Source organism: Cyprinus carpio, chromosome A8 (genome assembly GCF_018340385.1).
Source record: "Cyprinus carpio isolate SPL01 chromosome A8, ASM1834038v1, whole genome shotgun sequence".
Taxonomy (NCBI): domain Eukaryota; kingdom Metazoa; phylum Chordata; class Actinopteri; order Cypriniformes; family Cyprinidae; genus Cyprinus; species Cyprinus carpio.
In genome coordinates this window covers 12,368,081-12,396,079 of record NC_056579.1, presented here as the reverse complement: position 1 = coordinate 12,396,079, position 27,999 = coordinate 12,368,081, and the positions used below count along the sequence as shown (strand labels likewise).

The following is a 27,999-nucleotide window of genomic DNA, read 5'->3' as shown; positions in this document are numbered from 1 at the left end:
AATCTGAGGGTGCAAAAAAATCTAAATACTGAGAAAATCGCCTTTAAATGGGTCCAAATGAATTCTTAACAATGCATATTACTAATCAAAAATTACGTTTTGATATATTTACGGTAGGAAATTTACAAAATAGCTTCATGGAACATGATCTTTACTTGACATCCTAATGATTTTTGGCATAAAAGACAAATCGATCATTTTGACCCATACAATGTTTTTTTGGATATTGCTACACCTCAGCGACTTAAGACTGGTTTTGTGGTCCAGGGTAACATATGTATTTTCTCAAAACTGCAGCAATTGGTGACATTGTACTATAGACAGTAACACATGACCAAAAAAAAAAAAGAAAAGCTTTTTAAAATAAGAGGTTTTAAATAATACTCAATAGAAGGGAGTTCAGAAAACTAAACAAACCAAATTATTAGCATATTAGTGATTCAGTGCTATCATTAATGTTAGTTGTTCACTTTTACCTTTATGTTTAAAATACCTGAAATAGTTAAATAAAATAAAGCACAGTGATATAGAAAAGAAATCACAGATTGTTGCATGAATCCAGACTGAGAACATAAATGTACCAGCACTTGAATATCATACTTTTTACATAATATATGGATAATGTCTGTCTTGCACATACAGGCAACTCTGGCTGTTTGGCGTGTTCCGGGAGCAAGATATTATGGACATTGAACTTGATGTCAACCCTTTTCATGTTAAATATAGGTATTACAAACCAGATCACATTGTGTCATTTCGTTTAAAAATACTGAAATCCACAGGATTAAACAGAATATCATCAAATAAGTCTTAAAAAAAATCTATACTCATCAAGAATGCAAATCTAGCGATCATGTTCTGTTTTCATGGCATTTGTTCCCAAGTGTTCTTGACCCAACAGAGGGTCATTATTTTTGCACCATTTAGAAATGTGTCTGTGAGAAAAACATTTGTTCACACCTTTACTGGTCCTCAAGAGATACAAAAATAGTGTGTTATATAAAGTGTTATATAAAAGGATCCATGTCTAATTAGTGGAAAAAATGGTGTCCTGTTGCTGTATGATTGGGCTGTGAATTACTAAAGGTATGACAATAATATAACACAATATACAACAATAGTTCTCACACTAGCTTAATTTCACTCATCATAGTGGCTTAATTTGAAGAAATTCTTTTATGTATGCAAATATATGCAAACTTAAAGACAGACCTAAAAAAATTATAAAATAGCTAAGTAATCACTATGAAAAACATGGCAAAATGGTAACTTTCCCATAAGAACCCACACATTGTTATTAAAAGGACTCAGATCGAAATACTGTTTGCAGTGTTAAAAAAACAAAGATCTTTGATGCAATGGAGGTTAGTAGAGGCAAATATTACCATCCATTGTGGATTATGATCTATGCATAGTGGTGTGTTATGTAATACCTACAGAAGAAACAGGAAATGAACAGAATGAAGCTGTATTGGCAATAAAATAACGACTAAAGGGAAGTGGCAAAGAAATAATGTCCATAACAGATTGTCATTAAGAAAGGATGGGGAAAAATGTCCATGGGCATAGGTACCGCATTTAGCGTGAAGAACGCACGCAGTGGGGAGGAGGTCTTTCTTGTTCATTCACCACCAGGCAAAACCAGGAACAACCAGCCAGTGAACCTTGGAAATCTTCCATAAATAACTGTAAATAAAAAAAGTCATAATATATACATACATACATACATACATACATACATACATACATACATACATACACACACACATACATACATACATACATACATACATACATACATACATACATATATATACATACATATATATATATATATATATATATATATATATATATATATATATATATATTTTGGGGTTATCAGATTTCATGATTTTCATGATTTCAAGATTTTCACCAGTGGTCTGTGGTTTTTGATGAATATGGTTCTATATTCTAAATTTAGAAAAAATAAGAGCAAACATTAATCAATCATGATTTCTGTGTGAAACATTTTCACAGATAAATATGCACACTGTGCAAGAGCTCCAGTGTTCCTCACATTCTGTCCTGTAAAGCCTTTTCCCTTTCGCTGCACTTACCTTAGCAGACAGATGATGCTTCAATAGAGGCCACACTCTATGAGGTTATTCTTGATGATGACATCAGTGACCGCATCAAACACAAACTGTACGTTCTTGGTGTCCGTAGCACAAGTGAAGTGTGTGTAGATCTCCTTTGTGTCCTTACTTCTGTTCAGATCCTCAAACTGGCACTGGATGTAGGCCGCTGCCTCCTCATATGTGTTTGTTCCTAAACGTCATATGAGAAAAGTTTACGATTTGTGTGATTTTTATCACCATGCAAAAGTTTGGGGTAAGATTTATTGATTTTATTTTATTTATTGAATTAAATGATTACTTTTATTCAGCATGTATTCATTACACTGAACCAAATTGACAGTAAAGACATTTAAATTATTACATAAGATTCAAATAAATACTGTTCTTTTGAACTTTCTACTCATTAAAGAATCCTGAAAACAATGTATTATGGTTTCGACAAAATTATTAAGCAGCACAAGTGATTTCAACCTTAAATCAGCATATTAGAATGATTTCTGAAGGATTATGTGACACTGAAGATTGGCTCATGATGACAATTCCCGTTTAACGTCACAGGATTGAATTACATTTTAAAATACAAGAGCAAAATAGAAGGAGTAGGCTACTTACTCCAGCACTCACTTACTCTGTCTGAACTAGACATTTAATTTTATTTTTATACGTCAACGTGATTAGATAGGGAGGGGGTAATTGGTCTCATGACTCAAGTCAAATCAAATTGTGCATAGAAAACTTTTACCAACTGGTGATAATCATGGTTCCTGGAAGTGCATTCTACAAGCATTAATTCATTCGAGTTATCAGCATCTTCCTGTAATACGTTATTATTTATGTTATTTCTGCAACTAAATGATTTGTACATGCTAGCATATACAGGGCCTGAAATTTTGCGTGAGGTTGCAGGCGTAGGCTATTGCGTACAATGTAAATACTTCCCGAAAGTGTCACATTCATAATGTGGTAAATTCCACTTTACTTCAGTACAGAGAGAGACGCGTGATCTGCACTGCCGTGTCTCTCCCTCGCGTGCGTCATGCAGCAGTCACTTGAGAACTTGGCAGCTCGTTGACTCCTGATGAGTTTGAGCACGCAATACGCACTGTGAAAAAATGTACTGGGGACACTCTAAACTGCTTGGAAAAACAGCTTACCATGGCTTAATGTACTGAAATTGGAGTACCAGATTCAGTAAGCACCTTATTGGTCGTGGAGTTATTATGCATCTCTGTCAGCACGTGATGTAATAAAATTGCAGCTCGTAAATAAAGTTTTTTGTTTGATCCATTTTATTCAATCCGCCATCAATTAGCAAGTGCACTCATTCAAATACAAAAAACAATCCCAACAACTACTTCCCCATTCAATGCAATTTTCTCCTTAAAAAACAGCTTATTCACAGAGACTGCCGCTGCCCTGCAAAGAGATGCGTCTGTGTGTTTTCTTTTGAAAAGGTTTCCCCGGAAATACTTCCCTATTTAATGGAACTTTTTCCTCACAAATTGTATTATCAGCATTACAATCTCAGTGAATGTATCTGTGTAAAATGGAGGGGATAATGCCCCCTCCCAGAACAATGTGCTTTTATGTTTAAATTGTAACATAAATTATCATGTTTATGATTATCATTTCTTTATCACAAAACGCTAAAACTGGCACCATTTTGGAGAGAAATTGGCTCTTTTAATCTCTATTTTTAACCGATCTCATGGTGTGTGATGATGAACTCTCATATGACTTTCTAATGGTTTTGTATTCTATGCACTGTTTCAGTAATATTTCATGTGCAACAATAGCATACTCTGGCTCAGTGGCCTTACACCTGGTTTTAAATCTTTTTTTTTCAAACATTATGATTTAAATGGTGATTAGTGTACTGATAATAACTCTTTCATCTATTCATCACTCTAATTGTTTTTCAGTGTTGCTTTGATGAATTTTAAAGAGTTGGCAGTCAAAATTAAAACTGCTGGATGATAGATATTCTTCATTCTTTCTGACAACAAACAAAAGATTATGTGAATTACAGTATGTACAATGTTTTCTGAAATGTTTAAATTGCAGTGTACAGTTTTTATTATAAGGGGGCAGAATCCACAGCTCAGTACTCACTACTCATGAGTACTAATACTAGTACTAGTACTAACTTAAATAAGCTACTCTTTTATTCTTACTCAAGTACTTTTTTGGACAAGTACATTTTACTCTACTCAAACTACATTTTTTGGAATGCAATGGTACTTTTACTTGAGTATATTATTTCAGTTCTCTTTCCACCATTGAAATGTACTGTTTTTAAAATATAAAGACTGAGAGAAACGCTAAAACATCTCAAAACCAGCAAGATTCAACTTTCACCCAGCCCTGAAGGATGATGACTGGCAGACACAAAACAGAGGTTTTCCACAGTGCTTAGACAACGAAAAGCTCCCCCTTCTCTGACAGGCTCTTCAAACTCAACCTCACATATTCCCTACTTCAGTTTTATAACTTTTTATAAACAAGCAATGATTCATCAGCTTTTTGCCCCAAAGGCTCAAACAATATATTGATGCTTGATTAAAAATATGACTTACTGACTATCTGCAGATCCATCTAATTTTAGACATAGTTAATGTTTTCCAGGACTGAACCAAGTTATCAGGAGTAATAAGTATTGTTGAATATAATGTCCTGAAACAACCACTTTTCTGAGTGGCATCGTCATTCACTACATATAAACTCAACACTGAATTTAAATGCAAGCTACTAATGTATGTGTGTTAATATGTGTTATTTAAACCACTAAATAACCTTTCAATCATAAGGACAATAATTCAATATTTAATATATTCTCACCAGAGTATTCTGGGTAGCATATCGTGAGTGGACTTCTCTTGATCTTCTCCTCGAACAGATCCTTCTTGTTGAGGAAGAGAATGATGGATGTGTCTGTGAACCATTTGTTGTTGCAGATGCTGTCAAAAAGCTTCATGCTCTCATGCATACGGTTCTGTGGACACATCGAGATCACCATATGATGCACATTTGTTTAGATACTGCTTGGTTTGACAAGTGAGAGCTGAGATTTTCAAAGTACATTTGAAAAAATAAACGCAATGGAATCAAGGGTTAATTCTTTCTATAACATTGTGAATGTTGACTCCACTGAAAATCATTATGCAACCTCAAATCATCCTTGTATGGAAAAATAGTCAGTGTATTTTAAGAAATTAGGTCTCATGAGGAAACTATGCAGCAATTCCAGGAGCTATGAGGAAATTGCTTTAACACAACCAGGACAAATGGAACATCCTGTGTGGTGGCTATGAAGAAATAAAAATATACTGAGGTCTGGAAGTAGCTTTTCTTACTGATTATAATATTTTACTATATTTTCATTAATCCATCATATTAAATGAATTGGCCCTGTGATCTTGTTAACAGACTAGTGTGCCATTCTGATTTATCTCTATTTATCTCTATATGGCTCAATCCAGTATGGTGAAGGAAACTCACCATCTCTTCATCTTCAGCTAGCACCAGGTCATAGTCGCTGAGTGCCACACAGAAGATAATAGAAGTGACGCCTTCAAAACAATGAATCCATTTCTTCCGCTCTGAGCGCTGCCCACCAACATCAAACATCCTGTTTGGACACAAGCAATATACAGTGATCAGGACATGAGGGAGAACGAAAAGATAATAAAAGAAAAGAAAGAAAGAAAAAAAAGGGCACTTACTTGAAGTAGAGGTCTTTGAAGGTGAAGTGTGTTTCGACAATGCCAGTGGTCTTGACTCGAGTCCTCAGCACATCTTGTTGAGTGGGCATGTAGGTGGGCTGGGATATCCTATCCAGATCATTTAGATAGCTGGACAAGAGACAAACCATTGTGAGAATTTTGAATGAAACCATTTAAAAAACAACAATGAAAATGTCAAGATGATTTAAAGGGTATTTAGAAGAACATTTTAAAATCATCAAATCAAACCTGATTATTTTCTTTATTTTATGCAGGGTCTATTACGTAAACAGTCTCAGTAGTTGGAACACATTTAAAAGGCTGCACCAGTTCTGAGATCTACATGCATATGAATATCAGCTTATAATACTTTTTATTATATTTTATTTTAAAAAAGTTTTTTTTTTTTTTCAATCTGGCAACCACCATGTATGTGACTACCATTCAAAAGTTTGGGGTTGGTAAGATTTTTGAAGTTTTTGAAAGAAATCTCTTATGCTCACAAAAAATATTTATGTTGCGAAATATCATTACAATTTAAAAATAATAGTTTTCTATTTTAATATCTAAAAAAATTAAAATTCCCAATACCACAACTATTAATAAAAATATATTTTGTTTGTTTTTTTAAATATTATGTCTTACTTTTGATCAATTTATTGCATCCTTGCTAAAAACAAAATCAATCAATCAAATCAATCACTTACTGTACTGACACTAAACGTTTGAACTGACACTGAACGTTAGTGTAATTTTTCTGCTATTATTGTAGGATTAACAAATGACTATGGTGGTAAATGTTTCACATTCAGGACACCAAAAAATCTCCATACTGGATCCTGTGACTCTATTGAGTGTTTTAATCTAATTTGAAGATGGATCTTTACTCTTTTGCATATAATTGTTCTTACATGCAATGAAATGGATAGTGATGTTGTGCAAAACATCTTTGTCAACCTGTGTCGTTTATAGCATTTTAAAATGTGCTACTGAAATAAATATTGATTGATTGGTGGGGAAGGGGTGCAAAAAAGAAAAAGAAAAAGAGGATCACTGCAACGCAGGTCTGATGTTACTAAAGCACTACTGTTGCTAAAATAAAGATGTATCCATCACAACAACCCACCCCTCTGATTTTGCAATAACACAGGAGCACAAAGCTTCTCTTTCACTAAAAGATTTGTTTCTATAGTTTCGCTGCATGAAAGCATGAGTTCATGTAGAGGAAAGAACTTTGCTTTTGATTATTACTGGAAACATTCTTACTGGCTACCAAAGCTGAAAACAGAGTGAAAGAATGACTGCAACATGGAAAAATCTGAGGAAAAAAAGTTGTGCAATGCAATAGAAAGCCACAAATTTCCCCCCAGTCAATGAGCTGGAATCTACCAGGTAAAAAATCCTAAACAAGTTTGCACAAGCAAGATGGATCTCGATTAGCTGTACATCTGTGCCTAAACCTGAATCTTTCCCATTCAGGAAACCAAAAACTAATTTCTTGTTAATCAATCAATTCAAACAAACGCACGATTCTGTGGAGAGAAATTATGGTTCAATAAACCAAATGTACTGCAAGTAAAAATAATATTTGCTAAAGTTACAAGCCAAAATAAACACTGGCATATTTTGTTTGAATAACTGTTTACTTTAAGCCAGTTTCTCTAAACAGTGTACTGAAAAAGTATTTGGACTCTTAAATGTTTATGGATGTTACTCCATTATAACAGAAATTCAAACCAATAGCCATTATTTGAAAGAAATATATCACAAACACAAATTATATGTATTTATATATTATTTGGACACTTTCTGGTTGTCAGACATGTTAATGTGATGAACTACACCTGTTGTTACTCTGCTATGCTGCACAGAAAAGCCTGTGAGAACCCTTGGTCCATCTATAGAGTACTCAAGTGCACTTACTAGGCTGCTGAATCATTGAGCTGATACTCTCGTGATCTGACGAAACATGTCTGCACTCCTTCGTCCTTCCACAGCCGGCGGATGACCCCAGAGAGCTCAGGGGTCATGACTCCTTCCTCTGCAGTGCCGGCGAGCACAAAGAGCTGCCGAGCATCATCCTGATGTTAAACAGAACAACATTAGAAGACAATCTGAAAACTGGTCTACATTACTGTTACAATGAGACAAGACAAGTTGTCAGTCAATTTCAGTTGTAGAGTTTGCTATCCATGAATCGTCAGACTGATTCAAACTAAACTAATCTCAAAAAGAAGTTGAGTCTTTTTGACTGCTTCATTAAAATATACCTCATAAGTTCATTAATAAAGCTATGCTAGCTGTATTAGATGTTTATTTTGTGTGATACGAATTAGAAAAACATTGTCGATTTATTGCTTATTTATTTTATTTCTATTATTTTGTTGTACTCAATTTAGGTATAATATAATTTCTTTCTGAACTGAAAAACTTGGCATTTTGTTATTTATCAATTGTTTTAGTTAAAAAAATATGTGGGTAGATAATGCTATTTATTTCTATGTATATTCCTGAATATAAATATGTTTAAATATCATTCTTTTTGTTAATTTGGTGAATAACACTGTGGTAAAACATGACTGGATTCTTAGTGTATTTAGAAATAGTGACCAATTATGGTAGTACATAGTATCATGATTTTATAAATGATCCAAAATACTTTTATTCTGAGAAGGCTGAAAAAAGAAACATTTTTCCATGTACAAAACTCTGTTTGGGTTGACCAGAGGGTGAATTTTACAGGCATCACTGTACTCAAATTCCAGCACTAGATATCCAGTCTAGACAAGAGAAGTAATAAATGATTGCTTATGGGCAATTCTGTGTGCGTTTTTAATTTATTTATCTTACCGCTCTTAAAGGATCCCCAAAGTCGATCTTTAAGTGGCCCATGGCCCTGATAATGGCGATGATGGACTGAATAGTGTTGCTATAAACCACAACTTTATACTGCTTGCACTCCTCATCTGAGTAGCCATCTTCATGAATGATCCTAAAGTAAAACAAATCAGATAACCACATCTACTGCACATCAAACAAAACAATTACATCAAAAAGATCCAATAATAACTGTGAGCAACGTTCCCCCTAAGCTGTGTGCACGGGCGGACTTTTAATTCTGATGGTGGTCTTGCACAAACCAAAAAATTCAGATCAAGAAGTATATACATGGGGAAAAAAATTTATTTCTTGAATGGCCATATAATCATTCATTTCTATACACATTTTAGAATAAAATATTTATTACATACAATGATTTTATATTTATTTGGATTACAGTTATTAATGTTATTATTTTATTAATTTATTTATATATATAATTCATATAATATAAAAGAAACAAACAATACAATATTAATATAATGATACAAATATTTATTAAGATATATTTAAAATATTTTATACAATAATTATATATTTATTTAGATTATAATCATATAATAATTATATTTTTATGCTGTTATGATTCATGTAATATATATCTACATGTAAAATATAATATGCTATTAATAAATATAAAATCAAATAAATAATTATACATTCATATATAATTAAATGCAATGTAAATCTATTACCAGTATACTGTATATCATGGTGGCCAAAGGGTCTGCCCCAAGGTTTTGCACAAAAACTAGAGGGAACATTGACTACCAGTCTCATTCCACCCCAAAATGAAAATTTTGTCATTAATCACTTACCCTCATGTCGTTCCAAACCCTTAAAAGCTTTGTTCATCTTTGGAACACAATTTAAGATATTTTGGATGAAAACCAGGAGGCTTGTGACTGTCCCATTGACTGGCAAGTAAATTACAGAATAGCGTACGCTGCTTGCGTTCAGTGGATATTCTCCAAAATGGCGCTACGGTGATGCGATGTTGAATAAATTCGTTATTTTTGTTGTTGTTGTTGGGTTTTTTGGACAAAAAAGTATTCTTGTCACTTCATAACATTACGGTTGAACCACTGATGGCAGATGGAGTATTCTGATGATGCTTTTCATACTTTTCTGGACCTTGACAGGGTAATTTACCTGGCAGTCAATGGGACAGTCACAATCCTCCCGGTTTTCATCCAAAATATTTTAAATTGTGTTCCCAAGACAAACGAAGCATTTATGAGTTTGGAACGACATGGGGGTAAAGTGATTAATGACAAGTTTTTCATTTTGGGGTGTAGTAACCCTTTAAGAAACTTTAAAGATCTTTTGATCAAAAATCAAAACACTCACTTCATTTGCTTAACTATTGTACTCTTCCCTGATTCCCCAGCACCTACAAAAGGACAAACAACACAGAATGCTGTTGATGAGGTTGATATTGCAAATTGATAAATAAAAGTTTATTCGCCTGACCCAAAACATCACACGCTCAGGAGAAGGTCTGCATTAGATGAATAGAAGCTTTCAACCTCTGCCTCCCACATCACAAGCCCAGCATGAGCTGCAAAACGAGCTCTCTATTTCGGGTTGTGCTTGCCATACGGTGAGATTAAATGCCCTGAAGATGAAAGGTTTGTCTGATGTTAGTTCCCCCAGCCGAAGTGTTTGTGAGGACAGCAGGAGCTATGATAGGTGAGCTTTTTATAACCAAGTCAAATGACTCACTTTAATGGCTTATTTACTAACACACCAGAAAGAGATGTTTGTACAAACATGAGGAAACAGGCCAGTGGACACATGGCCTGTATGTAATCCAATGCTTTACTTCTCAGCTGACAAGTGAAACTATGTTTACATAACATAGTTTACATTATTATGTTATTTAGCAGGTATTGCATTACATTTTTAGCACATTTTGGATATGGAGTAACTGTAACACTTTATGGACTTTTGTTTGTTTTCATTTCACCCCTCGTGTTCTTTGACCTAGTTTCTGTCTCCCCTTGATTGTGTCATTATGTTCAGGGTTTTCTTGTTAAGTGAGTGAGTGACGTGACATACAGCCATACTCAGAATTCGTGCTCTGCATTTAACCCATCCAAAGTGCACACACACAGCAGTGAACACACCCCGTGAACACACACCTGGAGCAGTGGGCAGCCATTTATGCTGCGGCACCCGGGGAGCAGTTGGGGGTTTGGTGCCTTGCTCAAGGGCACCTAAATCGTGGTATTGCCGGCCCGAGACTCAAACCCACATCCTTAGGGTAAAGATTCAAACTCTCTAACCATTACGCCACGGCATACCCTCATTCCCCTCATTAATTATCCTCATTTACGTTCCCCATATAAGCTGCATTCTATTCAGTGTTTGGTTGTCTGGTGTCGTCGATGTATACGTGTGTTTGCTACCTGCTTGTTATGGATTACCCCTGTGTGAATTATTAAATACTGTTTTTCTATCTTCTTCTTCTTCGTGCGTTCACTCCTGCACCACACCCTGACAGAAGACCGGACCTTATAAAGTTTAGCGGTGACAACACGGATGACAACACAAGCCCCACTCATGCCCCAGAGCCCAGCCCACCATCTCCCCACTGCGTGGAGCCAAAGTCTGAGCCTACTGCTGATGGAGAGCCAGAGCCAGAGCCCACTGCGACTGACGAGCCATCACCATTGATTGTGACAGAGCTGAGGATCGCCGCAGAGCTAGTGCTCGCAACGTCAGACCAGGTGCGAAAGCCGGCAACAGAGCTCGCCACAGTGGAGAGCACTATGAACAGCAAAAGCGCGGAGGGAAGCTCCAGCCACTGCACCATGGCTGAGGGTGAGCAGCGCTCTATGGACTGTGATGGGGACATATGTGACCCTAGACCACAAAACCAGTCTTAAGTCGCTGGGGTATATTTCTATCAATAGCAAAAAAAAAAAAAAAAAAAAAAAAATGGGTCAAAATTATAGATTTTTCTTTTATGCCAAAAATCATTAGGATATTAAGTAAAGATCATGTTCCATGAAGCTATTTTGTAAATGTCCTACTGTAAATAAATCAAAACCTATTTTTTGATTAGTAATATGTATTGCTACGAACATCATTTGAACAACTTGAAAGGTGATTTTCTCAGTATTTTGATTTTTTTGCACCCTCAGATACCAGATCTTCAAATAGTTGTATCTCGGCCAAATATTGTGCTATCCTAACAAGTCTAAATCATTTGTCTGCCCTGAATTATCTGCCTACCCAGAATTATCTATTTGCCCTGAACAATCCGCCAATCCTGAAATGACCATGGATGTCGTTCCCCTGTCTGCCGCACTCTCAGAATTGGGAGTTGCGAAATTGTGTGTGGGGGCAGCAAACACCATCCCTAAAGAGACTGGTGATCACAAATTCCCACCCTCCCTTTCCTGCCTTTCCTTAAGTTGCATTCTGTTCAGTGTTTGGTTGTCTGGTTTCGTCAATGTATACATGTGTTTGCTACCTGCTTGTTATGGATTACCCCATGTAGATTATTAAAGACTGTTTATCTATCTTCTTTGTGTGTTCCCTCCTGCACCACACCGTGACAGGAACAGAGTCTGTAACATACAAATCACTTTTACATTACCTACATTTTTTATTGAAATGAATATGGCTTGAACTTAAAACATCCTTTGGCTTGCCATTCTAGTAAAAAATTCAGTCCAGACCAGTAACAGTTATCTTCAGGATCATTTGTGCCGCTGGTTACATGCAGCAAATCTACTGCAGGATTCATTAAGGGTTAGATCAATAATGTCTGCATCTGAGGTGTGGCTTGCTGCCATATTAGCCCAAATTTATGGCATGGTGAAGAAATAACTGTGGATCTTGGGGGCAGGAGAATCATGTGGAAAATTTCTTCTGAGAGTCTTGAACCACAGGCATGCTGCAGCTGAGAGTGAGAAGGCCATAACGTCCTGCCACGTCTGATGAGGCCTTAGCACAATTAAAAGGTCAATGAGTTATCAATGGTTGAGCAAAACAAAGGTTTAATAAAACCTCAGATTGAGAACACACAAACCTATTGACATTTTCACCAGTGTACATTTAAGCAAGCCGAATCTGGGTTAGTCATTTTTTTGAAGGAGTATTTCACCCAAAAACGCTAAATCAGTTCAATTTGTGCATGAATCAGTAAATGGAAGGTTCCCTAAAAAATGAAGATTCTGTCATTATTTACTCATCCTCAAACTGTTTCAAACCTATATGAATTTCTTTCCTCTATCGAACACTAAAAAAGATATTTTGAAAAATCTGGGTAACCAAATAGTTGCTTCCCTATTGACTTCCGCAGTACTGGAAAAAAATACTATAGAAGTCAATGGGGATTAGAAACTGTTTGGTTACCCACATGCTTCAAAATATTTTCTTGTGTGTTATACAGAAAAAAGAAATTTGCACAGGTTTGAAACAACTTGAGGGTGAGTAGTCTAAATGATGATAACATTTTCATTTTTGGGTGAACTATTCCTTTAAGACTTGCATGAACTGGACAAAATAATTAACTGAAGACACTCATGTGTAAAAATGCATGAACCATGAACTCTAGACATTGTTACTTCTCTCATTAACATACCATAAGTAAAATCGGCAATAAAAATCTGACAACAATAGGCAGGGGCATCATGCACTTATTATTTTTGAAGGGGCACAAGTGAATGGGTGGGTCATGTTTGTTATGTGACACACAGCAGCCACGATAGTGCTTTATAACTGGGTTATGCTTTTAGGATTATGTTTTATTTAATTTTTCCTTTTTATTTGAAATATTCCCAAACGTGTTAACTATATCATGAAATATCTTGATTCTCAAATATGTAAATGCATTTTGTACCTTTATAGATCATATAGTGGCGATGGGCAAAGTAGCCTAATGTTAGTGTAATCTATTAACTACGCATAAAACCCATCTTTGGGTGTCATGCCATTACATATTTTTAATGCGACTGACTTTGTATTTAACGTGAATTTAATAAAAACCATTGTAAGTTACTAATTATAACACTTTCATTGTGCAGAAAAAGAGCAAAGTAGCCTACATTTAGCCTACATCAAAGAACATTTTCACTGACTTTAGTCTAGCCAGAGTTCAAGCACTCTCAAAAACTCCCATTATAATCACTGATGCTGTTTACAATGTGAAATTAATATCTTATTTACATTCATACACACATCTGCACTTTGCTGTTTAAGATGAAAGAATTCGCCAGAGAGAAGAGAAGCACTGAACAAAACACCAGCATTTCAGCGATGAATCATCTGATCGCCTCTGATTGGCCATTGCATTCATAAACTCAACAGAATCGTGTGTGATTTGTTATAATGCGCATCGATGTAAAAATGTGTCTGGCTCAGCGCCAGCCTAAGGGCGAATGCAGATTGAATTTAGCAGTTGGTGATGTGCCACACTGAATCAAATATAAAAAATATTATTGGGCTATTTTTTGTCTTTTGGAAAATGCATTCAAAATCCACTTGGCTCAAAAATCTGAGGGGGCACGTGAATGGGAATGACGCCTCTGACGATCAAAGATTTTTCTTCTTCGGATCAAATATATATAAAGTGATTTATTTATTATTGCAGAACTGTTAAAAACTGAGTGAGTGAGTGAGTGAGTGAGTGACTGAACGAACGAACGAATCAATCAAATCATTCAAATTAATCATATCTATCATATCAAGGTTCTCATTGTGAGAGCACTGATTTAGGATCAGCCAAAGTCAATGTATTCATTCACTTCACACAAACTGGATCCTAGATCAGAACTTCCACACTTTTTCCTAATAACCACAGCATTTACAGCCACTTGAGTGAAAGCCATACATGGTCTGGATGCCGTCCGAGCATCAGGCCTTACACTGGTTCTGTGCAGCACAGCCACAGAATCTCCACATACACATCTGTGAATGCTTTGAATGGGTGTGTGAATGGCTTACTCCTTCTGTAATTATTCAGTTAGCTGCAGTGGCATGTGCAGTGTGGTTAAGATGGCCACTATTATAAACCCCAGCTGAGCAGAGCCATGCTTTATGATTTATATCTTTTTTCTTTAGCTCTTTATTTTCAATAGCGCAGGTTTACATTAAGCAGTGAGCTGACCCTTGAGACCAAACCCCCAACTGAGCAATATCCCCTTGTGGGATAATGGTGTTATCAAACGGAAACTAATTTTACATTAGTCCTCCCAAAGTTGATAAGCAAAACGTTTCTTTCAGAAACTGACAGTTAAATAAAAAATGACATTATTTACTCACCTTTATTTTTTTTTTGTGGAAGAGAAAATATTTTTTTTTTAAACAGATTGTGGCATTCATGTGGGTTCAATTCATAAATATGATATTTTCACAGTGTTGTAATCACAGGTGGGAAACTTTCTTTAAGATAAGAGTTTTAGAGTTGGGGGCTTGTCAATGTCAGGAACACAACATATGCAGCATCTGTATTGATGCTAAATTTGTTGTTTAATTATTTTTTTATTTTCATTTAAAATAAAACTTATTACATGTTACATGTACAAAATTTGACAGTATTGCAAATTATGATAGAATATACAGTATACACCGAATCAATCATATCACCTCGATGGCGCCGCAGACGGCTGCTTCAGTGCTTGGCTCTCCAGTGTTTGTACTGTTTGTACTGTTTTTGTTTGTTTTTCCTGTTTTTTGTTTGTCAAACACGATCAGTTTCACCAGGGATGAACTGCTGAACATTCGGCAGAACACACCAAAATCTTTTACCGGATTTCAATTATTCGGACGTTTTACTGAACGTTGTTGTTGGTGGAGCAGCAGCGCTGATCAAACGCTTCAAAAAGCGCAAACGGGGAAAGCAAGCTGGTGCGCTCGTTAGACTCAGGAAGCGCGGATTTCGAACGCCGTTGCCTAGCATCCATCTGGCAAATCTCCGCTCTCTACCCAACAAAACGGACGAACTCCTTCTGCTTTCCCGGACAAATAAGGATTTATCACACTCTGCTGCTCTGTGTTTCACGGAAACCTGGCTCAATGATGCCATACCGGACAGCGCGCTCAATCTGCCGGGCTTTCAGCTGTTCAGAGCGGACCGCGACGCAGAATCAACGGCGAAATCTCACGGCGGCGGGACATGCTTTTATATCAATGAACGGTGGTGCACAGATGTAACTGTGTTAAAGAGGATGTGCTGTTCAGATCTAGAAGTGCTTTTTGTCAACTGCAAGCCGTTCTATTCGCCGCGGGAGTTTCACTCGCTCATTCTGGTGAGTGTCTACATCCCTCCGCAATCGCACGTAAGCCTGGCTTTACAGAAACTCGCTGACCAGATCACAGAGACAGAACAACAACACCCGGACTCTGTTTTAATCATTCTTGAGGACTTTAATAAAGCCAATCTCTCCCGTGAACTGCCAAAATACAGATAGCATGTTACATGTCCCACAAGAAACAGTAATATATTGGATCACTGTTACACCACAATAAAGGATGCATATCACTCTGTCCCACAGGCAGCTTTGGGGCTGTCTGATCACGGCCTGGTTCATCTTATACCAACCTACAGGCAGAAACTTAAATCTGCTAAACCTGTAGTAAAGACTGTAAAGAGATGGACCAACGAAACAGAGCAGGATTTACAAGCTTGTTTTGACCTCACTGATTGGAAAGTTTTTGAAGCTGCTACCACTGATCTGGACGAACTCACAGAGACCGTAACATCCTATATTAGTTTTTGTGAGGATATATGTATTCCTACCAGGACTTATTTAACATTCAACAACGATAAGCCATGGTTTACAGCAAAACTCAGACATCTTCGTCAGGCCAAAGAGGATGCCTACAGAAATGGGGACAGAGTCTTGTATAATCAGGCCAGAAACACACTGAACAAAGAGATTAGAGCGGCTAAAAGGACCTACGACCAGTTTACTTCCAACGACTCAACTTCAGTATGGAAAGGACTGAAAGCCATTACCAACTACAAGACACCATCCCCCTGCACTGAGGCTAATCAACGACTTGCTAATGACCTGAATGAGTTTTATTGTAGATTTGAAACACCCCACATCCATTTTGATCATCTCTCTACACAACCGTTAACACCTCCATCAATACCCCTCTCCCCCGCTGCTGCTCTTCAAATCAATGAAAACGATGTGCGCCAGGTCTTCAGGAAGAACAAAAGAAGAAAAGCACCAGGCCCAGATGATGTTACACCAGCCTGTCTGAGAACCTGTGCTGACCAATTGGCCCCCATCTTTTCACAGATCTTCAACAGATCTCTGGAGTTGTGTGAAGTGCCGTCCTGCTTCAAACGCTCCACCATCATCCCCGTTCCAAAGAAACCCAAGATAACAGGACTTAACGACTACAGACCTGTGGCTCTAACATCTCTCGTCATGAAGCCATTTGAAAAACTGGTTCTGGCTTATCTGAAGGACATCACTGGATCCTTACTGGACCCCCTGCCTACCGAGCAAACAGGTCCGTGGATGATGCAATCAACTTGGGATTGCACTTCATCATGCAACATCTGGACAAAACAAGGACTTATGTGAGGATCCTGTTTGTGGACTTTAGTTCGGCTTTCAACACCATCATCCCAACAGCCCTCCAGACCAAACTGACCCAGCTCTCTGTTCCTAGATCTATCTGTCAGTGGATCACCAGCTTTCGGACAGATAGGCAACAGCTAGTGAGACTGGGGAAATTCATGTCAAACAGCCGCCCCACCAACACTGGTGCCCCTCAGGGATGTGTTCTCCCCCCACTGCTCTTCTCCCTCTACACCAACGACTGCTTACTGGTAAAAAAAAAAAATAAAATCTTTAAATTCTGTTACTTTTCTTTATTCTTCTTTACTGATGTCAAATGGAATATAATGAGCTTCAGTGACTTGTATCAAGTACTTTTGGGTTTTTTGTCCTTGACAGAAGTGGTCAATATGAACTGATGATACAAGGAAAAGAGAAGAAGTGTGAAGACTCAACGATTTTTAGTTAAACAATTGTAACGCCGCCTTCACACTGGCAGTTGAAATCAGCTCCGTAAAATGGAATACGCCCCCAGTGGACGTCGTACTACACTGCTGAAAGTCGTCGGAAAGCTTCGGAAGCGAGTAGAACAAAAATGGCGGAGAGATTAGAACGATTGATCTTGTCAGTATCTGAATGTGCAATTCTCTATGATCTCTCTGATGAGGGTTATAGAGACATCAATCAGAAGGCTGCTGCATGGAGGAAAGTTGCCCAGGACGTTGACATGTCACGTCAGCTAAATGTGATATAGTGGTATATAGGGCTTAATGAATGAGCGGGGGCCACAATATTTTAATTATTCATTTTAATTGTACTAAAATAACTAATAAAAAAACAAAAAAATAAAAAAAAAAAAAATGACATGACAACTTATCGTTATAAAATCATTATTTATTTTATTAAAAGTTAAGAATTCAGGTTTGTTTATCAGTACCATAGCAACGCCAACTTCCGCTGGAATTGTCGGATAGGAACTGTCCGTAGCCTTTCGCAAGAGTTCAATTTTTTGAACGCATCTGGATGACCAACGGACACGATTTTTTTCGCACCACACTCGTTCGGACCTGGTTCGGAGCCATTCGCATGCGGTCTGCGAATCTCCATAGGAAATGAATGACTGCCGGTCGTTTCGTAGCCATATCGGAGCTGATTTCAATTGCCAGTGTGAAGGCGGCGTAATAGTTTTAGTTTTTGTTCTAGTTAATGATGATAACACTGATATATAACAGTTGTAAAATGGAAAGAGATGAACAACAGTGGACTTTCTTTTCTCTCTGAAACATATGTCTCTGTGGGTTTTAAAATTAAAGTCAATAGGCTCCAATGTAGTTTGGTTCCCAGTTTTCCTCAAAATATCTTCTTGTGTTCTGCAGAAGACAGAAAGTCATACAGATTTGGAAAAACATAAGGGTTAGTAAATGATGACAGAAATTTCATTTTTTGGGTGGAGTACCCCTTTAAACACCCCACTTGAACTGCAGTTCAGCCAGAAGTAATAGTAGAGTTGTCATAGCCTAATTCCCCTGAATCTGCTGATGTCAGGAGAGTCACAGAGAACACAAAGAAAAAGCCACAAGAGTTCCCACAATGTGATTAAGCTCAGAGCTCATTGTGCAATTCTAATTACAACTCAGCCATAGTCAACTTTGCTAGACAATTGCAATCCTCTTGCCTACAGGGATGTAGCCATGCTGCCTAATCCACCAGCAGTATTAAAACAGCAAGATTGTATAAAAATAATTAGTAATTCAGGATGACTCGCTAGTTCACTGTGATCACTCAGGCCACAGGAGTTGGTCTTTGTCCAGCTGTAATCTCAGAACTTGCTTGGACAGTTCTTTCAGAGCGGCTTTTATTTATGAACTGCATTCTGTGTTTAATGGAGCATGTAATATTCGGCTCATTGAAATGCTCGACCCACTTCCAGCATACTGTGGGTTTCTGCATTCAGAGTAAAAAAAACAACCCCCCCCCCAACATGCCCCAATGTACGATTTAAATGCCAAGAAGGGAAGGGTTACATAACTTAAGATAAAATGGAAGATTTTTACGAACACAAATGTTGATCCACTGACAGGAATGCTTTCTTGGATATGCCATGCCTAATCTGTCTGAGGCTGTAAAATGAAAACCTTAAGAATATGACAACATCACAAACACGAACAGACAAAGTTACTGATCATAACTTCTGATTGTGTAATCTACTGCAATTTAACCTGTTTTGACAGAGAATCTGGATGTAGAAGAATGTCACAGTCCAAAGGCATACAATCCCACACAGAAATCACAGATGTCATTCCATGTTTGACTACTCCTTAACAAACCACAGTATGATGTACTCTGTCAGGCACTTGCACTTGCTACTTTATGAGAATATCTATTTATGTTAAATCATTCAGCACCGTATTTTCATAAAACCCATAAACAATACAAACAGAAGTGATTCAGACAACTAAATGGTTCAATATCTGAGACCTATATGCTTTGTCTATAGGGACATAGCCTAGCTGACTGCCTGCTTCTGTTATCTAGAATGCTTCTGTCCAAAAAAAAAAAACTGGTATGCTACCGAAAGTATACAAAAACAAACAGACAGACAAAACACCAGTATTTTGTCACTCTAATATGGTCCAAATAATCCATTATCTTCTGCATTCCCTCACGCTTTGATAGCTGGATTACTGCCATAATCACACCATTACTTTCCACTGTTTTGCTGTGTTAGTGTGTGGGTTTGCTTCTCATGTCACACAGAGCAACCAAATGCTGTAGGTTAAATATGGTTTAAAATGTGATGCTCACTGGATGTTTTGGGACACTGGGGGAGGATTACCACTGGGAAACATGTTTTGACAGCACACTTAGCCAAGACTAGTACAAACACAACACATAAGGAATCCACTGCAATTTAGTCGACATGCATGAGAACAGGTTTAAATACCATTCGAGTTGTCAATCATTGTTTTACACTCTACAAAGCATTGCAACTTATTACAGCTGAATGTGTAAGTGTAATTGCTGCCTTAAATGTTAACATGACAATCTGCAGTAACAAGTTCACTTTTGGTCTACTTTGCATTAATATCGTTACTGAAGACAATCGAGTTTCGGGAAAGAAAAAAAATGACAGAAAAAATAAATAGGCACACATTGTAACCGCAAAATAGCATGCATTTGCATTTTTATGTACTGATATTAAGAAAGGCTACTGCATCATACCGAGCAGCAGTAGTTTGACTTCTCTGGATGCTTTTTCTCCGTCCTCTCGCAGGTTCCGATCAATCATCTTACTCCTCTCCATCGCTGCTTTATCTTCAGAACTTAACGTGCAACCCATTTTGCGAAATGTGTTTATAAAACGATTAATAAGAACCTTTAATACTGAACGTTGTAGTAATTTTCCTTCAGCCTGAAGAATAACGCAGAGATAAGGCGTTGGCAGGTTCGCACGAGATGATTCCAGCGGATGAAAACAGATGCCTTAAAACATATTAAAACGGCGGTTCTGATACACCAAGCTTATACGGGACCGCGAACCACTGAAACTACATGGAACAGAGCAAAGGATCCAAAACCAGAAACCCAGAAGAACAATGTTTCCGTGACTAAAAAGTTTCCACTGGTGAGGTTCTGGGGTCTGCTGTGAACATCAGTTTAAGTTTTTTCACGCAAAAACGGTATCCAACACTGTATCCAAAATATGTAGCTAAATGTCTCGAAGTGAATCACAGTGGAGCATGGTGTTTCAGAACGAATCTTTTAAGTGAACGAATCGTTCTCGTTCACTTTCATGCACTGACTCGCTGAAGTCTCTCCCCTTTGAAGCGCGTGACTGCTTCCCTGCCTTCAAAGACTGACGCCCGAACCAACAGAATTTGGCCCCGGCTTGTGAGGATGTAATCTTATTGGTTGAACCCATTGAACGAACACGCCCATTTCACTAAACGAGTCAGTTCTGAGTCTGAACGACAGTCGGAGCGGCACTAATCGTGACTGATCTTGTTTGTGAACGAGTCAAACTTAAAGGGTTAGTTATCCCCAAAATGAAAATTCTGTCATTAATAACTCACCTTCATGTCGTTCCAAAACCATAAGTCCATCTTCAGAACACAAATTGAGATATCTTTGATGAAATCTAAGAGCTTTCTGACCCTTCATAGACAACAACGGAAATATCACGTTCAAGGTCCAGAAAGGTAGTAAGGACATTGTAAAAATAGTCCATTTAACAGCAGAGGTTTTATGAAGCTATACTTTTTGTGCACAAAGAAAACAAAATGAATGACTTTATTCAACAATTTCTTCTCTTCCACGTCAGACTTCAACGCACATTCATGGCAGTACCACAACACATTCGTGTGCCTTATTCTGCTTGCAAACAAGTCACAGCGCATCAGGATCATATGTCATATCGCCGGCTCCTCCGTCAGCAGCATTACACGCATCGTTGTGTGTCGTGGTACTCTAGTGGATGTGCGGCGAAGACTGGGACAGAAGAATTGTTGAATAAAGTCATTATTTTTGTTTTCTGTGTGCACAAAAAGTCTTCTCGTTGCTTCATAAAACTAAGGTTGAACCACTGCTATTAAATGGACTGTTTTAACGATGTCCTTACTACCTTTCTGGGCCTTGAACGTGGTAGTTCCATTGCTGTCTATGCAGGGTCAGAAAGCTCTTAGATTTCATCAAAAAATCTTAAATTGTGTTCCGAAGATGAACAAAGGTCTTATGGGTTTTGAACAACATGAGGGTGAGTAATTAATTAAAAAATAAAATTTTTTGGGTGAACTATCCCTTTGAGACATCTCGTTATTGAACAAAGATTTGATTATTAATGTGTAAAATGCCGGATTACGTGAGGTGACATTCAGCCAAGTATGGTGACCCATACTCAGAATTCATGCTCTGCATTTAACCCATCCGAAGTGCACACACACAGAGCAGTGAACACACACACACACAATGTGAACACACACCCGGAGCAGTGGGCAGCCATTTATATGCTGCGGCACCCGGGGAGCAGTTGGGGGTTCAATGCCTTGCTCAAGGGCACCTAAGTCATGGTATTGAAGGTGGAGAGAGAATTCACAATTCCTGCCGGCCCGAGACTCGAACTCACAACCCTTCGATTGGGAGTCCGACTCTCTAACCATTAGGCCACGACTTCCCACAAACAGATTACAGATTACAGTTAAAATGATGTAGAAGCATTATTAAAACTTTTACTAGTACTTTGTTATATATCCAAAAACCACTAGAACAGTGTTTTATATTTTGCTGACTTGTGTATTTATATTATCCTAAATGTTTCGAAGAATGTTTAAATCCAGAGAAATAAGCAATTTTAACTAGTGACACAGACCGTGTCCATAGTGTCATTGTGTATGACGTCATAACCCCAACGACACTTTAATATGTTGTGCGTTTTAATAGACCGGTGACGACCGCACAGAGTAGCATTATAACACAACTTTCAAATGTATCTAGTATGATAAAACAGAGCTGCTTGTTTTTTCCCACCACATATGCACGACCGGAAGCAGTCGACTGTAGCATAATAAAAGCTCTGCTGCTTTCGAGCCGCGTGTCACACTCGTTCAGCTGCCTCGTTTGGCTTTGACGGCTTTCAGCCTCACCCTGCTTCATTCTATTACGTTAATAAATCATAAGCTCTTCAATGAACTTGATTTCTGCCCAAATCCGTCAGATTTCATCGGCTGTGGGGATCAAGATGACAGCTCCCATGATTCCACACTCAGTCACAGCATCATCAAACTACGCCTTTGCTTTGTTTGTTTGTTTTGATTACATGCAGTCTAGCGGTGAAAAATTACATATTGTACCTTTAAATGATCTTTTAAGGAATCGGTTGAGTAATGATTCGCTCAGAATCCACAAGAAGGCACTCTAAAGACATAAAAACTTGTGCATTGTTGCTTCATAAAGTGATGCAACAGGTTATGATAAGGGTCTTTTGCTCATGAACGCACTCCCTTAGCCAGAGAAATGTCACAGAGGATATGTTACCATGGAAACACCAAGTCCCACAGTGGTTGAGAATAAAGCCTGTGTTCCTCCACTGAATCACAGTTGAGCTAAGTCTGGCTTTGTTTAGTCTCACTGTGGATCTCGGACTTAAGAGCAGTAAGGATCCTTTACCTGCATTCAAATGCAATATATGGATACTTTCACACAGAGGCAGGTTCCAAAATTAGCTGAATTGTTTATACGTATATATGTATATTTAAGTCCGTTTGAACTGAGATCCCTTAATGAATCCCTCACCCCTGTCTAAGATCACATGAAATCAGGGTTTACTGATTATTTATTTATCTGTCTAGTAGGTGAAGCCACCTGTTGGGTTTATCTCTGGAATTTATCACATCCCAAAATTATAGTTTAGAAAATAGGCATACCGATTTCAACATTTCAAACTCTCATTGCTTCTTCTACTGATTAATCAAGGCGTATGTTTTGATAATAATGTGTAGAAACCTCTTAATTTTTCATAGAGATTTAAGTTAAGTTTATTTTGATCGTAATGAAGTCATTATCTTTTGTGAATTTAAAACAGCTAATGAAAACTCTGGGTGGAGCGCTATATGTGAGGACACACAAACTGATCTCTAATCAGCAGGAGGAGCAACTTCCCCCAGTGCTGCAAATGACTTCACAAAGCTCTCAGCAGAGCTAAAAGGTCAGGTTGTTTGAACTTCACCACTAGGGGCCTCCCTCTACTTACCAACATCAAAGTACACTGATGTGAGTCCCACTGATGTGTTTGTGCACATGAGTGTGTCTAGCCTACATCTGTTTGTGTGTGCATGCTAGTAAATATGTGAATATATGCACACTATGTGAATGTGGCGAGGAGAAGAGAGAGAACAGCAAAATGTGTATAGGAAATTGTTTCATCAGCAGCATTGTATTTGATAATAATGGTGTTTGCCCTCTCATATTAAGTAATTTTCTGTCAAGATGAGTTTACTGAATTATTTTGAGATGTCTTTCAAGGCAGTTATTAATAGAGAAACAGCATTATTGTTATTATGATGGTTTATCTTTCATACAGACAAAAGTATAGGAGGTGAATCAAAAACAGAGTTATTATATTTTAATGCTAATAATAAATGTTTTATATATATATATATATATATATATATATATATATATATATATATATATATATATATATATATCATATATATATATATATATATATATATATATATAATTTTTTATTATATGTTGAAAACTGTTGTACTCCTAAATTTTTATGGAAACCCTGATACATTTTTTTTTCAGGATTCAAGTTCAAAAGAAAAACATAAATGATAAATGATACACGTCACTTTTGATCAATTTAATATGCCCTTACTACTAAATACATTTTTTTTTATATATATATATAAAAAACTGACCCAAGCTTTTGAGTGTGTATATATGGTAAAGATTGTTTGTTTCACAGTGTCTAGTTGGTATACCCATGTATAGCCACCAGAGGGCACGCTTCTTAGTTTTGTTTGTTCTCTGGACTTCAGTTCCCATCATCCTTTGCTTTAACTATCAAGTCTCATTACATTCAGCTGTGTCTCAATTACCTTGTTAACTCATCCACATATTAGCCTGGTTTTTGTCTTTGGTTGCTGGTTTATTGTTTTCTGTTATGTGTGTCTGTTACCATGTTTTTTTGTTTTCTGTTATGTGTGTCTGTTACTCTGTTTTTCCCTGATTTGGATTACGTTGTTTGTTTTTGGACTCTTTAATAAATACTGCACCTGGATCTTCTTGTTTTGGCGCATTCTGTGACAGAATAACCCAACCATTAACAGATCCAGCAGCAAGGCTGGGCTTCAGATTGTGGACCATGGGCATTCGTATTCTTCCTTCTGCTTCAAAGGAGCGGGAGGCTTGGCTCTGGATGTTGGCGGCTCTTCGCCAACAGGGGATGAAAGTGGGAGGTTTTGCTCAGACCTTCTGGACTTTGGCAGTAGGGCTGGAACTGAGTGAGTCTGAGCTCAGCAAGACTTTTAATGACTGCCTAGACAATACCTTCCCTCCTCGGGAGATTGAGAGGCTTAAGACTGTTGACGTTTGGAAAATCATTGATTATCTTTGTTACCGCAACTTTGTAAGGACATGTTGGTCTGAGTCAATTGCAGTGCTCCTGGAGATCCCTGAGCCCGCTCCAGTGGATAGCGAATCTTCACTGTCTCAGTCTCGCAAGTGAAGGTCGAGAAGGAGGAGGGCAGCAAGGTCCACTAAAGTTCTCCCGGAGCCCACTCAAGTCCTTTAATCTGCGCCAGAGCCTGCTCCAGTCTATGAGTCTGACCCAAGTCCGCTGGTCCTGGAGGACACGACTCAGGTGATCTTGAGTCCAGCGGTCCTGGAGGACCTGACTCTGGTGGTCTCAGATGTCACCACAGAGCCGCCTAATTTCACTGCTGCTGCCATAGTCAAGAAGGCCATCTTTGCCTTTGGCCTCTGGACTGTTCTGTGTGCATGGGAGCATTCAGAACCTGCTCCAGTCCGGGAGTATTCTGAGTCCACTCCACAACCCGCTCCAGTCTAGGAGCCTTCAGTGTCCACTTATGAACAAGCTCCAGTACAGGAGTCCTTGGAGCTCACTCCAGCGCCCGCTCAAGTCTAGGAGCTCACTCCAGAGCCAGCTCCATTCTATGAATTAATTCTAGAGTTTGTTTCAGTCTACAAATCCACTCCAGAGCTTACTCAAGTTTATGAGATTACTCCTTAGCTCATTCCAGTCCAAGAGTCCACTACTGAGTCTGCTCTAGTTCCTCCCAAGGTGGTGGTTTCTGCTGTGGAGCCTTCTCAAGGCGGTGGCCTCTTCAACTCCCCTCTGAGTGGGGATGTCCACTCCTGAACTCTGTCTACCTTGTCATCGCCAAGGAGACTGTTGAACTGTCTGCCTGTCCTATTACAGCCATCAAGGCTGCTACTAAGCTTGTGCTCTTCTTTGCAGTCCTGTCTGAGTTGCTGGTGGCTCCATCGGCCTTGTCAGTTCTGCTGAGGTGGTCATCAGGTCTGCCTTTGCTGACTGCCAAGCTCCTGGCTCTGACCTGGTTGCCCGCTGGGGTTGTTGTTCAGCTGTAGCCTCACTGGTCTGTCCCTCGAACCCCGGCCTGGCCTCCTGCCCTGCCGGCCCCGCCCTGGTCTCCTACCTTGCCAGCTCCACCCTGGCCCTATGGCCTACTGTACCTCTGTTTCTAGACCTCTTTCACTACATGCACCTGGCCCGCCATCCCTCCCCCTGGTCTGCCTCCCTCCTGGATTTCATTGACTTTGTGGAGCATCTTGAATCCGCTCCTTAGAGGAGAGGTAATGTCACAGTGTCTAGTTGGTGTGCCCATGTATAGCTACCAGAGGGCACACTTCTTAGTTTTGTTTGTTTCTCTGGACTTCAGTTCCCATCACCCTTTGCTTTAACCATCAAGTCTCATTACATTCAGCTGTCTCAATTACCTTGTTAACTAATCCACATATTAGCCCGGTTTTCTTTGTCTTTGGTTGCTCGTTTATTGTTTTCTGTTATGTGTCTGTTACTGTTTTTCCCTGATTTGGATTACATTGTTTGTTTTTGGACTCTTTAATAAATGCTGCACTTGGATCTTGTTTTTAAGCATTCCGTGACAGTTTGATTGTTTGTTTTTATTTACATTTTAGTTGCTAAAGTCATACAATGAAAAATTAAAAACCGTGTGTCTTTACTGCCTTTCACCTCAGGCACTCAAACACTCAAAACAGCAACCACCAAAATAGCAAACATTGAATTTAGTTAAATGGAAATTTTTTTAGTGTATTGTATGCTGCTCATTCTGCTTATGGCAAAACATTGCAGCACTCACACTGCACAGGAACTCATGCTAGGTTTACCCGTAAACAAAAGGCCATTGACACTGAGATGAGTCTTGTTTGCATCACAAGAACAACGAAGAAAAAACACAGCTTCTTTTAATAATGCAGAAGACTGCTGAGAATATCATCTTATTATGAACCCTTTTTTCATTCTTCAAAGTATTGTACACTGACTGTTTTGGCAATCCAACATACTGTAAGCAATGCAATATAATTACCATGCAGGTCAAAAAGTTTTTGTGTACCATGCCCACAAAACATTTTTAGTGCTACATCAAAATTTTAACAGTCTGGATAGTTACTTTAATATTTTGATTTAAAATAAGGAATGTGTCTATATCCTGTCTCAAAATTATTTTAAGACATTTCTCATATGCAGCTTTTGAACTGGCTGATATCTCTGTCTGGACATTTTTTATGGTTCCTGCAGTGAGGAGAGAGATATGAAGTGCCATCATTTTCTACCAATATCTGAGAACTCAGCTGATGATTCAGATATAATGTGAAACTTGCTAATGAGTGAAATACTGCAGGTGTAGTACAATCTTCTTCACATCTAAGAAATGAAGAAAAAAAAATTATACTAGCAGTGTTGTCAGTGTCTGTTGGTAGTGGGTGGAGAAGTACAAAATCTAAAAGGACATCTGTTGTGGCACATGTTTGCAGCTGACCTGATTGTTAACCTTTTGTCAGAGACTATCTGATTGTCCCTCGCCATTTTGTTGATCAGGTGCTTCAACAAACCCAAGGCCCTGGGGTGGATGCCACAATCTTCATGTCACAAGGTGTGGAAAATGTGACTGAAGAAACCAAGGCAGTTTTTACTCCTTGTAAACACTTTTTTTCCAATCCGAGATTGTATCT

General features: G+C 38.1%; 1 protein-coding gene across 1 annotated transcript; it reads right to left on the bottom strand.

Annotated features, from left to right (window-relative positions):
- Nucleotides 1-149: 149 nt before the first annotated feature.
- On the bottom strand, nt 150-21,113 carry LOC109094591 (guanine nucleotide-binding protein G(i) subunit alpha-3-like). The gene is made up of 9 exons (XM_042762268.1): nt 20,479-21,113; nt 10,076-10,118; nt 8,696-8,837; nt 7,769-7,926; nt 5,846-5,974; nt 5,622-5,751; nt 4,962-5,115; nt 2,103-2,313; nt 150-1,686 (listed from the first exon to the last, which is right to left on the bottom strand). The coding sequence occupies exons 1-8, from the start codon at nt 20,594-20,596 to the stop codon at nt 2,123-2,125; spliced, it is 1,065 nt and encodes a 354-aa protein (XP_042618202.1). The 5' UTR covers nt 20,597-21,113; the 3' UTR covers nt 150-1,686; nt 2,103-2,122.
- Between the last annotated feature and the right edge of the window lie 6,886 nt (nt 21,114-27,999).